Below are 12,133 nucleotides of genomic sequence, written 5' to 3'. Positions count from 1 at the left end.
CCTTGAAAATGACTTAAGTTTTTCTCACAGCGCAGAATATAGTCAAACACTGCTGTAGTTAAGTATTTTACCATTTGTTCTCCCTGAGTGATCTACAATAATAATCTACTTTGTGTTGATATTTAGTGCTGTGTTGCTGACAATTACCTGAAAGAAAAGTTGGGGTGCTTCACTGGGCTGAATAAAGTTTAGCTAAATCAGAAAGCAGGTCTAATTAAGCAAGTTTATTATATATATATATATATATATATATATATATATATATATATATATAGAGAGAGAGAGAGAGAGAGAGAGAGAGAGAGAGAGAGAGAGAGATATCCATAAAAGGCCAAGTTGACCTGTGCATGTGCGATACATATAAAGTTTTCGCTGGCACCAATCCCACACGTGTTTCCATCTATCATTGTCAATCGTGAATTTGGTTGATACTTCTATTATAGAGAAAGGGAAAATAGTGATATTAAAATATTTATTCTAAACAATTTCCTTTCAAAGTGCACAAATCCGTGTACTGGGCCACTAGTAAATATATAATGGTTAAAATTTCCCACTCAACAGTCCATGCTTGACAAAAAACCATAAAAGTCATTTAACCTGAAAAAATATTTTTCTTTGTTGATACCAATTCTTAGTTTTAATGTGCCCAAGAAAGTATATTTAAAATATTTAAGGACAAACTTAAATGTTCTGATGGCCAAATAACCATTAAACCATTGCCTTCATTTATTTTCAACTTTAAAATAATTTTTAGTTATCATGCTAGCAAATATATGTTAATATATGCCCCTTTTAAACTTTTAAATATAAAGCTTAAAAGGTTCAAGGAAAAGAAATATTCAAGGAACTAGGGTTGGGGAGGGCAGATTTTTGTGTGATGAGACATGAAAAATATTTTTCCTGCTTGATCAATTCATGAAAGGTCATGGAAGAACTTTAAATGCATATCTACTATATGATTCAAACTATATAACATTCTGGAAGAAGCAAAACTATAGAGACAGTAAAATATCACTGGTTGCCAGAGGTTGGGTGTAAGGGAGAGGGATGAAAAGGCAGCACAGAAGATTTTTTTTAGGGTGATAAAATTACTCTGTATGATACAATGATGATAGATACATATACAAACCAACAGAATATGTAAAACTAACAGTAAACCTTATGTAAAATATGGACTTTGGGTGACAGTGATGTGTCAATATAGGTTCAATAATTGTAACAAATGTACCATTCTTGTAGGGGATGTTGATAATAGGTGAGGCTATGTATGTGTGGGGACAGGGGTATGTGGGAAATCTCTGTACCCTCCCCTCAGTTTTGTTGTGAAGCTAATACTGATTTAAAAAATAAATGATTAATAAAATAAACATTCTTTCAAACAGGAACATTAAAAGAGTCTAGAATTATAAATCCTGTTGGTAATAAGAACAAAAAATTAGCATTAATTTTTTATATACATTAGGGGAACATCTAAAATTCTAGTAGTAGCTGTTGAAGTAATAGCAATAGGTTCCTCATTTTTCATTGCAAGTGTGAATCAGGTTTAAATAATAAATAAGCAAAAAGGTTTAGATAAATTCATGAATGATTTTAACAGAAATTACTCACAGAAAAATATTCAGGGAAGCTATTTTGGGCATTTTTCCTATTTTGTAAGTAACATCATGCTAAGTAACGCTAAATATCATTACTCATCATGCTAAGTAAGGAATTGATACTATGGTTGACAATATTTTTAACAAAAATATTGTTAACATTTACTTGGCCATTTACTTGGCATATTTACTTGGCATATTTCATTTTTCATGTTCTATCATGCAAGATGATGTCTTTTATTTTTTGAACAATATTTGTTGACAATATTTTTAACAAAAATATTGTTAACATTTACTTGGCCATTTACTTGGCATATTTCATTTTTCATGTTCCATTGTGCGAGATGATGTCTTTTATTTTTTGAACCCTATCATTGTGCTACCACAGTCATTAACAATTTGATGTACCCACATAACATGCCTTTCATCTTTGAGAACAGATTTACTATATTACTTTACACATAAACTCTTAAACATAAATCTAGACTCACCAGAAAAGATAAACTTACATTTTTCTTGCATAAAGGAAAAATATACAGTAGATAAAAACCATGTTCAATTAACTTATTTGGATAGCTACCTTAATAATGACACACTATAAATTTTTATTAATATTTTCCAAGCAACTGCCTGGCTTGTGGGTTGGAAGGCAGGATATCATAAGCTTAAATAGTTCCTTCTTCTACAGATCTTTGTGGATCTGTAGAAACATTATTTTTCCATTCTTCACTTGAACAAAAGAGTGGTCACTGTAGTTCCTTTATCCTTATTTTTGTTTGTTTGTTTGTTTGTTTGTTTTAATAAGAGAGGGCACAGCACAAGAAGAACAACTAGGAAGTGAGGGCTGATAGGGTATTGATTCTGCCAACACTACTTAATGCTCTCCCAGGCAGTCTACTTTTAACTCTGTTGATTTCCTAGTGAAAGATATTGTTTAAATACATCAAACAATTAAGAATATCCCTGAATCAGGAACCTTACCATTTCAGGCCTATTTTAATCTCAATTAAAGATAGAATCTTTAAAGATTGAGCATATTTTCATATGCGTATTTGCCATCTATGCATCTACTTTGATAAGGCAATCTGTTCAGATTTTGCTCACTGTAAACTGGGTTGTTAAAAAAAATCTAAATCTTGGCTGAAACCGGTTTGGCTCAGTGGACAGAGCTTCAGCCTGTGAACTGAGGGGTCCGGGTTTGATTCCGGTCAAGGGCATGTACCTTGGTTGCAGGCACATCCCTGGTAGGGAGTGTGCAGGAGGCAGCTGATGGATGTTTCTCTCTCATTGATGTTTCTAACTCTCTATCCCTCTCTTTTCCTCTCTGTAAAAAATCAATAAAATCTATTTTAAAAAAATCTAAACCTTTTCTAATATAATAAACCCCGATATGTGGAGGGATACGATGAACAATTCTCATTTCCTATTACATATCAGAGTACAAGAAAAATAAGATGGGCAATGGACAGGCAGGGGTTAGAGAAAACAAGGGCTTGTCGGTGAGACAATATAAACATATTGTTATGACTGGACCTGAAAGGGAAGTTGTCTGCATATCATAATCAACAATACCTCTATCACAGTTATATTGTGCGAACACTGGTCTATCAAAGAAAAGCCAGCAAACATTACAGATTCCATTCCCTAATTACAATTGCTAATGAAAGATATCCTAAGCCTATTCATCAGTACTCTTCTATCTACGGGGGAAAAAATATAACATTGAATAAAGGGTGGGAAGCAGGAGTAAATGGATTAACGATAAGGAAAACACTGACCACTTCATTTAATTTTGCAGTGGTAAGGTCTTTAGAAACCCACTGCTCCATATGTTCTTAAATAGATACATTTGCAATTTAGAAGATATTGCAAATATGTTAAATCAGTGAATTTTTCAGTATCATTCATGGAATAGTACAAATCTAACCTAGTCGGAGGCATTGTAAATGATTTACCTTTGCTCTTCCTTGAATGAACATAAAGAACAGATAGTTACCAGATACAGAGCTCCCAGAGGGCACTGTTTGTCTCTGAAGTGACCTGACCAGACTGGCTCTCAGTGGAGATTTGTGAAATGCTGTATGACTGCATGGGTATCACAGCCTTCATGAGTTCGTAAGCAATTGCTAAAGTTTCCCTGAGCCTCCTTTTCAGGGCTGTGCTTTCCAAAAAGGTTTTTCTCATTCAATTAAGGTATATCTACAGATGTGTTTGCTACCTATATTAGATTTTTAACTTCTGGAATTAAAAAACCAGGGCAATTTTTCTTAATTTGTACAGTACCGTAGAGTACTATGCATCCTGACAACACTTTATAAATACTTAGAAAGATTAATATCCACTCCTTTGCATTTTACACATAGAGCCCAGTTTCTGGATGAGCAGCTCTGAATGCTCAACTGGATGAGCCCTGACTGGTGCCAAGCACAGTATACTGGAAAGTGGCTCCTATATGCAGCACGTTTGTGAGACAGAAAACAAATATTAGCCAGGGCACATTAATCCCGATGAAAAGAGTAACAATTTAATTCTCTCGATAAGAAAACCGAAGCAAAAAGAATAAGTGGATGGACTAAAGGCATGGAGTAAAACAGCAGACCTTCCTTTCATTAAATGAATATTTCAGAAAATAGCTTTTGGAGTCTCAATTTATATAGATAATTTTGACTTGGAATTTTCTTTGTATTGTATGAGGGGCAGGAAAGAGAATGTCTCATGTTTGCACCTTCATGTTGAAAGTATAATTAGCAGAAATTACATAACAAGGTTCACTAAACTTTTAATTTCCCAATCATCTTTAAAAATTTCTAGAAGTTTTACTGTATTTAACATGAGCCATTAAAATATAGCACTTAAGGAAAATGTACATAATACCAAATTATAGTGTAACATTCTTGTGGTAACTACAAGTTTTGCAAAACTAATTTCAACAATTACTTAGGTACACAGTTATAAAATAACATACGAATAGGATTCATATATTGTTTTAAATTATCTTTCCTTGGATCAAAAAAACTGACTATAATAGTAATATTTTTTGAAGTTTAGGCTCTGTTTACTCAATTTTGGTATATTCAGGAGATATTCTGTTAGCAATATTTTTAAAGATAGAGTTTAAGTAGAAAAATAATAAAAATATCAGCTTATTATGCTTTTATAGTATTACTAAAGGCCTGGGGCATGAATTTGTGCACAGGTGGGGTTCCTTGGCCTAGCCAGTGACCAGGGCTAATCAGGGACGTCTTGCCCAGTACCATTCAGGGCTAGATCAGGCCAATCAGGGCCAGCTAGCCTAGGAGGGACTGCCAGGGCATGTACGGTCCTCTCGCCCAGTCCTGATTGGCTAGACCCCAGCAGCAAGCTAACCTACTGGTTGGAGTGTCTGTCCCCTGGTGGTCAGTGTGCATGATAGCGACTGGGGTCGACTGAACAGTTGACCTATGGGTTGCACACTTAGCATATTATACTTTTATTATATAGGATATAACGATTAAGAGCCAGACCATCTCAGTTCAAATCCCACTTCTGCCATTTACCAGCTGAGAGAGTTTGGGCAAATTACTAAATTTCTCTATGCCTGAGCTCTTGATCTGTAAACGGGGGATAACAAGAGTACATGCCTCATAGTCTTGGTGGTGAGTAAATGTGTTAATACATAGGCGCTGGAACAATTCTTAGCTATTTTTTTAATTGTTATTATTCATGCAAATTAGAAATGTAATTCTAGAGAAGAAAAAGTTAAATTCAAATATGTAACTATTTCATTGAATCCAGATAAGTCTATTTTTCTACAAAACAAAAAATCAGTAGTTTGCACATATATAATAAGAAGTGATCTGGTGATTGTGTGTATGTGTTAAGTAATAATCACATTAGTAATCTTAACTTCCAATTGGACAAAAATAAAGACAAATGGCCATTCTTGCATAATAGGCAAAGCTGAGTGAATAACTGACATATCTTTCTGTGATTCCTTGCAGATATTATGGAAATCAGGACAGTGGAAGTTGGAATTGTGGCAATCAAAGGGGTGGAAAGTGAATATTTTCTTGCAATGAACAAAGAAGGAAAACTCTATGCAAAGGTATTAATAATTGATAGTGTAGCCTTAATTTTCCAAATTTATTTTTTATTAAGAATATCTTGGCTTTTAGAAAAGTAAAAATGGAATTAATTTTTCTCTAACCATATAATTTAATGATTTCATTACAATATTTTATATTCAGGCATTAAGAAAATGCCACAGGTTGTTTTTCCCACATGAATGGACAAATTGTTTAGTTTTCTGGACTTTGGTTTCTTCATCTGTGAAATTAGCTAAACTAGCTAACTTCTCAGGATTCTTCCAGCTCTAACATTCCATGTGCATTTTAGATACTTAAAATCTAAAATCCATCAGTACTAAAGCTCTTATTGTAAGAGTTCACCCAATTTGCACATTGCTGACATGGAAATTCTTTGGGGGGAAATTCAGAAGTTTGTTTATCAATCTCAAAATTATGGGCTTTGAACTGCAAGTGGTATTCCCATTGTTGCCCCTTTATTATAATGTGAAATATATAACAGTTCATTCCACAGTAATAAAGTATAACTAGCTTTCTTTTGTATACCCACAGTCCAGCACAATACCTGGCACAGGTTAATTACATAAAAACATAGGTTTAACTGAATGAATGAATAAATGATTAGATGGACGAACAAATAAATTAACCTTTTATTTTCCATCACTATTGCAGACAGTGTAGCAAGACATAAAGGTTGTGAAATATGTCTTTCAGCTGAGGGAGAGACAGAGGCTCTGCTAATCATATCAAAGTTTCAGTGGTTAGGGAATGAGTGCGAGCATAGTAAAATGAGAGCTGCTAATCGGGGGAAATCACTCCCATTATTAAAGAACAGAAGCAACTGACTGCCCAAAGCTACATGTTTGAAACATGTTGCATAACTAAATGTGTATCATTTTATTTTAAAATTTAAGATCTTTTTTTTGCAAGTATGTAAACTGCATTATGCCCACTCAAAAAAGTCATTCATGCTTTAATTCTACCAAATATTATTGCTAACTCTGTTTAATTGAGCCACTCTAAAGATCATTTAGCTAATGTTGTTTGTTTGTTGTTTTAACAGAAAGAATGCAATGAAGATTGCAACTTCAAAGAATTAATCCTGGAAAACCATTATAACACATATGCATCAGCTAAATGGACACACAGTGGAGGAGAAATGTTTGTTGCCTTAAGTCAAAAGGGGGTTCCTGTAAGAGGGAAAAAAACGAAGAAAGAACAAAAAACAGCTCACTTTCTTCCTATGGCAATAACCTAATAATATATGGTATATAAGAAACCAGTTCCAGCAGGGAGATTTCTTTAAGTGGACTGTTTTCTTTTCTTTTCTCTTCTCTAAGTAACCAAGAAAGGCTGGAAAACTACTGAAAAACTGATCAAGCTGGACTTGCGCATTTATGTTTATTTTAAGAGACTGCATTAAAAAAGGTTTGAAAAATAAACACAAAAATCAGATTTAGTAACTAAAAGTTGTAAAATATTATAAAACTGGTTGTACAATCATGATGTTAGTAATAGTAATTTTTTTCTTAAATTAATTTACCCTTAAGAGTATGTTAGATTTGATTATCTGATAATGATTATTTAAATATTCTTTTCTGCTTATTAAATGGCTGCTATAATAATAATAATGATGCAGATAATGTTATATAAGATATGTCAGACCTAAAGGCTGCTGGAATGATTTGTCAGATAATCAAGTTAAGGCTAACTATGAAAGATGAGCAGTAACTGAAATGCTTTCTAGTGAAAAATTATAATTCACTTAAACTCTAATCAGAAAAGAAGGAATATTCTCAAAAATTCTATTATGGAATTGAATAGTTATACAAAGTATATGATTAGGACATCTTTGTGCCTACTAACAAGAACAAAATTCCTAATGCTGCTCAAATTGAAAGGATATTGCTACAAGGATGTTTTCAAAAATCTTGTATATAAAATAGCAATAATGATAATAATACTGTACTTCATCTCACTTGCCACAAAATAACATTTTATAATCCCTAAAAGTTAAAATTCAAGTAATATAATCTATCTTTTGTATAATTCATATTCAGGAATATGGCTTATAATAATGTTTTCCCCACAAATAATCATGCTTTTCCTTTTTGGTGGTTACAGCATTAAACTCTATTTTAAGTTGTATATGAACTTTATTGTTTTGTTATTTAAGTTTATGTTATTTATAAAAAAACAACCTTAATAAGCTGTATCTGTTTCATATGCTTTTAATTCTAAAGCAATAACAAAGCCGGCTGGCTCCACTGCAAGTTCCCTCCTCCTCGTGACCAACACCAAGTCCAGTACATAACACTTGGCCAGCAAATCCTGGATGACAGACAAAAATGACAGCCTGCAGCAATCTCACAATAGATGTCTCGCAGGGAACAATACAAAAATGCGAAATATGTTTTGCCACATACTCTTGTCAGTTAACTTGAATCGTATAAGTTAAAAGAACTTACAGAATTTTAAAGTTAGACTATATTTGAGTTTATTAGTAGAAAAATAGCATATTTTAAAAACATGCATATTTAAAGTTAGTGATTTTTCTAATCTCTAGAAATCTGGACATTTGGAGTAGGGCAGCATTAAAAGTGGTTTCCCTGTTAGATGGCAAGAGCACAATGCCCAAAATAGGCTACTGAGGCCTAGAATAACACAAAGGCTGAAAATCAGGCTACAGATAATGGGTATTTCAGAAAAATGAATTTCCACTCATAACTCTTCCATTGGCACTTTATATATTCATTAACAGGAGGTCAAAATTTATCTAAATTATATATTGGCATGCTCACCATGGTGGTTTTAATTTAAAAATATTTTCATTAAGTTCCTTTGTTTTATATAAATGTTATATGGTAATACATTTATAGGTGAGAGTTATAAGAAACAGTTAAATCAACAGAAACAACAAATTCAATTGGTTTTCTTGTGGCTCACCTATCTAATCAGGCTGCAGGAAGCTAAAAGAACTGCCCTTTCCAAGATCTACTCTGGAGAGATGCCAAGAATGATTTTTTTCTTTAAAAAAATGTTTTTTATTGATTTCAGAGAGGAAGAGAGAGGGAGAAACAGAAACACTAATGATGACAGAGAATCATCAATTGGCTGTCTCCTGCATGCCCCTTGCATGTGCCCTGACTGGGAATCGAACAGTGACCTCCTGGTCCATAGGTCGACACTCAACCACTAAGCCACTGTGGCCAGGCCAAGAATGATATTTTTAATTGTTATCTGACTTAAGGGCCTTACTAGTCTAGGTTCCAGGATCAGCTTCTGGAGTCTTGTGAACATGTGAGGGCAGAAAAGGACGTATGTTTTTCATATTTATTTTCTTAAGACCTAGCAGAATATCTGTTACTCAAATTTAAATGAATTGATTCAATGTTTGAATATTAAAAAAATTAATAATGAGACTAATTTTACTTCATTTGTAAAAGTTTGGGTGAAACAAGATTATATGGATATGTAAGCAGAAATATACACTGAGTGGCCAGATTATTATGATTTCTGAACGCATAAAAATCTGGCTACTCAGTGTATATCCTATATAATAAAAGGTTAATATGCAAATTGTCCCCTGGACTAGGAGTTCGACCAGCAGGCAGGCTGGCCAATTGCCCATGTCCCCTACCCCTGGCCAGGCTGGCTGGACCCCACCATGCACAAATTCATGCACTGGACCTCTAATATATGTCTATATATACTGAGTGGCCAGATTATTATGCATTCAGAGATCATAATAATCTGGCCACTCAGTGTATATGTGTGTGTGTGTTAGGGTCAGATACTCTTTGTCTATGAAGTTATAGTTACAATTAAATTATATTGCAATGCTGAATTAAGCAAATCAATATTTAGCAGTAATTCCAATCTGGGAGTATTTCTAGAAACACTTTTAATTTCTTGTACCCCTCCTTTTTTACATCTATCATGCAAATTTGAGAAAATCTGTGCTAGTTACATATGCTTAGAATTCTAGAATCTTAAAACTACAAGGGGCCTTAGTCCCTTTTATTCATCTGCAGACCAGGAAATTAAGATTATGATACATCCAAAGTCACATATCTGGTTAGGTAGAAAGCTGCACAAGAGTCTAGGGCATTTAGCATGTGCTTCCTCCTCTTAGACTATTAGGATTATTAGCTAGTGGTCTCATTAAAAAAATACTATTGAGATAGGATATTTATGTACATATATAATGGTATGTACATTTGAATTTTTGTACGTATATACTGGTATATACAATTGTGTTTTGGCAATTCACTTCATATATAATTGATTAGTCTATACTGTGATCTCAATCAAAAGGATGAAAGAAGTAATGCAATTTCTCATCCTAATTCCTAGTCAACTCTTAAATGTACCCATTTGTTTACAAATGGAGAGCATTGTGCAAAATACCCATATAAACAGAATAATCTTTTCTTAAAATGGTCTTTGAAAAGAACATTGGTTAAATACATAGGAAGGAAAAAACTGAAAGAATGTAAATTGTTAGCAAAAGAAGTTAATAAAGAAAATACTTTCCTTGCAGTTAGTGAGGTAAAACATTTTCACATGAAAAAGCTGTAAGTTATCAGCCTTTGAGTTGGTAATAAACTAAACTTGATAGAAGAGTTCTGGAGATGAATTCTTAGTTCCCATCAGTGCTTGTTCTAATTTTCTACTGAAATGCCAATCATAGAGGCAGAGAATGAGAGTCTAAGGTCACCCACCAAAGACACAAAAAGACTCATGTAATTTTTGCACTTTATTCCATAATACATTTGTATTTGTTTTAATATGAAAGTGACACCAGTGAGTAAAAGTGATCCACCAGAAAGATGTACAAATTTTATCAAATGGCTTCATTTACACCACTACCCTAGTGCCATATACTTGGGCATGAATAAGTCATAAGAGATCCTGTACCTTAACATAGTCCAACTTTACACACAGATGACACATGGCAAAAATAAAACCAAAAAGTTCTCTAAAATTCACTCTAGATAAGAGTGATATTAAAAAATGTAACGACCAGTATGAGTGGTTACTGGTCAATCAGAATATACCATCTAGCCAAAACCGGTTTGGCTCAGTGGATAGAGCATCAGCGTATGAAAGGTCCCGGGTTTGATTCCGGTCAAGGGCATGTACCTGGGTTGCGGGCACATCCCCAGTAGGAGGTGTACAAGAGGCAGGTGATCAATGATTCTCTCTCATAGATGTTTCTAACTCTCTATCCTTCTCTTTTCCTCTCTGTAAAAAATCAATAAAATATATTTAAAAACAAAGAATATATCATCTATCAAAAGAGATGCAGGACACTGTGACTAACTTATGGGCACTAGATAATAAATCTTAACCATTTTCATGATGACCTAAAAAACAGAGTTTTTAGAAAATATTTTCAATTTGTCTCTGGTTAGATTTCTGAATGCAATATCCTAATATGAAAAGTTCATTAAAACTTTGTGTCTAACTCATTCAGCGTTTTTGTTAGGCTACTGTATTTTACTTCTATGTTCAATGAAACTGCTGCTTTCAATGACGGTGATGTTCCCTTTAGGCTCACATGTGCTCCCACTTATCCTCTAACTTTGAATGGTGTATCAAGGAAATGTATTTATTTTGAGTTGATGAAGCAAGAAATAATGAAGTCCTAGTCTTTTCCCTACAATACCTGAAAATATGGTATATATATATATATATATATATATATATATATATATATATATATATATATTACTTTCTGATTATTATGTGGTTTCTAAATCCTCATATCAAATTTATTTTCTTTCATATTACCAGAACTTATATTCTAATAATAAAAATATGAGATGAATAATAACATTTAGCTTGAAGATGACAGGTCTCTCTCTTGACCAACCCAGCCATATCTTAGTTATCTATGGTTTTTATAACACATTATCTTAAAAATTAGTGGCTTAAATAGAAAATATTATCTTATCATTTATAGGCTCAGGAACCTGGGCATGGTTTCACCAGATGTTTCTATAAGGCTGCAATCAAAGTGTTGGCGAGGCCTACAGTCATCTATTATCTCTATACTCAACCCAGAGAGGGATCCACCTTAGATCCTCACTGGCTGTTGGCTCACAACACCACTTCCTCATAGGGGCCTCCCCATAGCAGGACTGTTTCCCACAGCAAGGAATCAGAAAGAATGAGAGTATATTCTCCAAATGGAAGGTACTGTATTTCTACAGCTAGTCTTCTGCCTGTCTTCAAGGAAGGGAATTATACCTGGGCATAACAACTAGAATGCAGGGATCATTTTAAAGGCTACCTAACATAAATCGTGAACTGGAGGGTTTTACAGCCACTGCCCCAGATAAGATTCCCTGGTGCCTGATAAGAGTAATCCATGGCTTTCCATGGCGGGTCATTCAGCAGAAGAAGAAGTAGGTACTATGTGGTAGCATTCTTGATCCTTCCCTGTGTGGTCTGTTCTCTGAGAAAGGG

General features: G+C 33.8%; 2 protein-coding genes across 3 annotated transcripts in view; one reads left to right on the top strand and one right to left on the bottom strand.

Annotated features, from left to right (window-relative positions):
• Positions 1-11,127, top strand: part of FGF7 (fibroblast growth factor 7) — a 67,262-nt gene extending 56,135 nt beyond the window's left edge. For both annotated transcript variants that reach the window (XM_084898349.1, XM_084898350.1), the window contains exons 3-4: positions 5,576-5,679; positions 6,723-11,127. In XM_084898349.1, the coding sequence (XP_084754475.1) occupies positions 5,576-5,679; positions 6,723-6,917 (299 nt within the window). In that variant the 3' untranslated portion in view covers positions 6,918-11,127. The remainder of the gene's footprint in view (positions 1-5,575; positions 5,680-6,722) is intronic.
• Positions 1-12,133, bottom strand: part of FAM227B (family with sequence similarity 227 member B) — a 193,735-nt gene that overhangs the window by 130,141 nt on the left and 51,461 nt on the right. The window lies entirely within an intron of this gene.

The sequence above is a fragment of the Pipistrellus hanaki genome, assembly GCF_964339955.1.
Source record: "Pipistrellus hanaki genome assembly, chromosome: 1".
Classification (NCBI taxonomy): Eukaryota; Metazoa; Chordata; class Mammalia; order Chiroptera; family Vespertilionidae; genus Pipistrellus; species Pipistrellus hanaki.
This window is presented reverse-complemented; position numbering and strand designations above follow the sequence as displayed.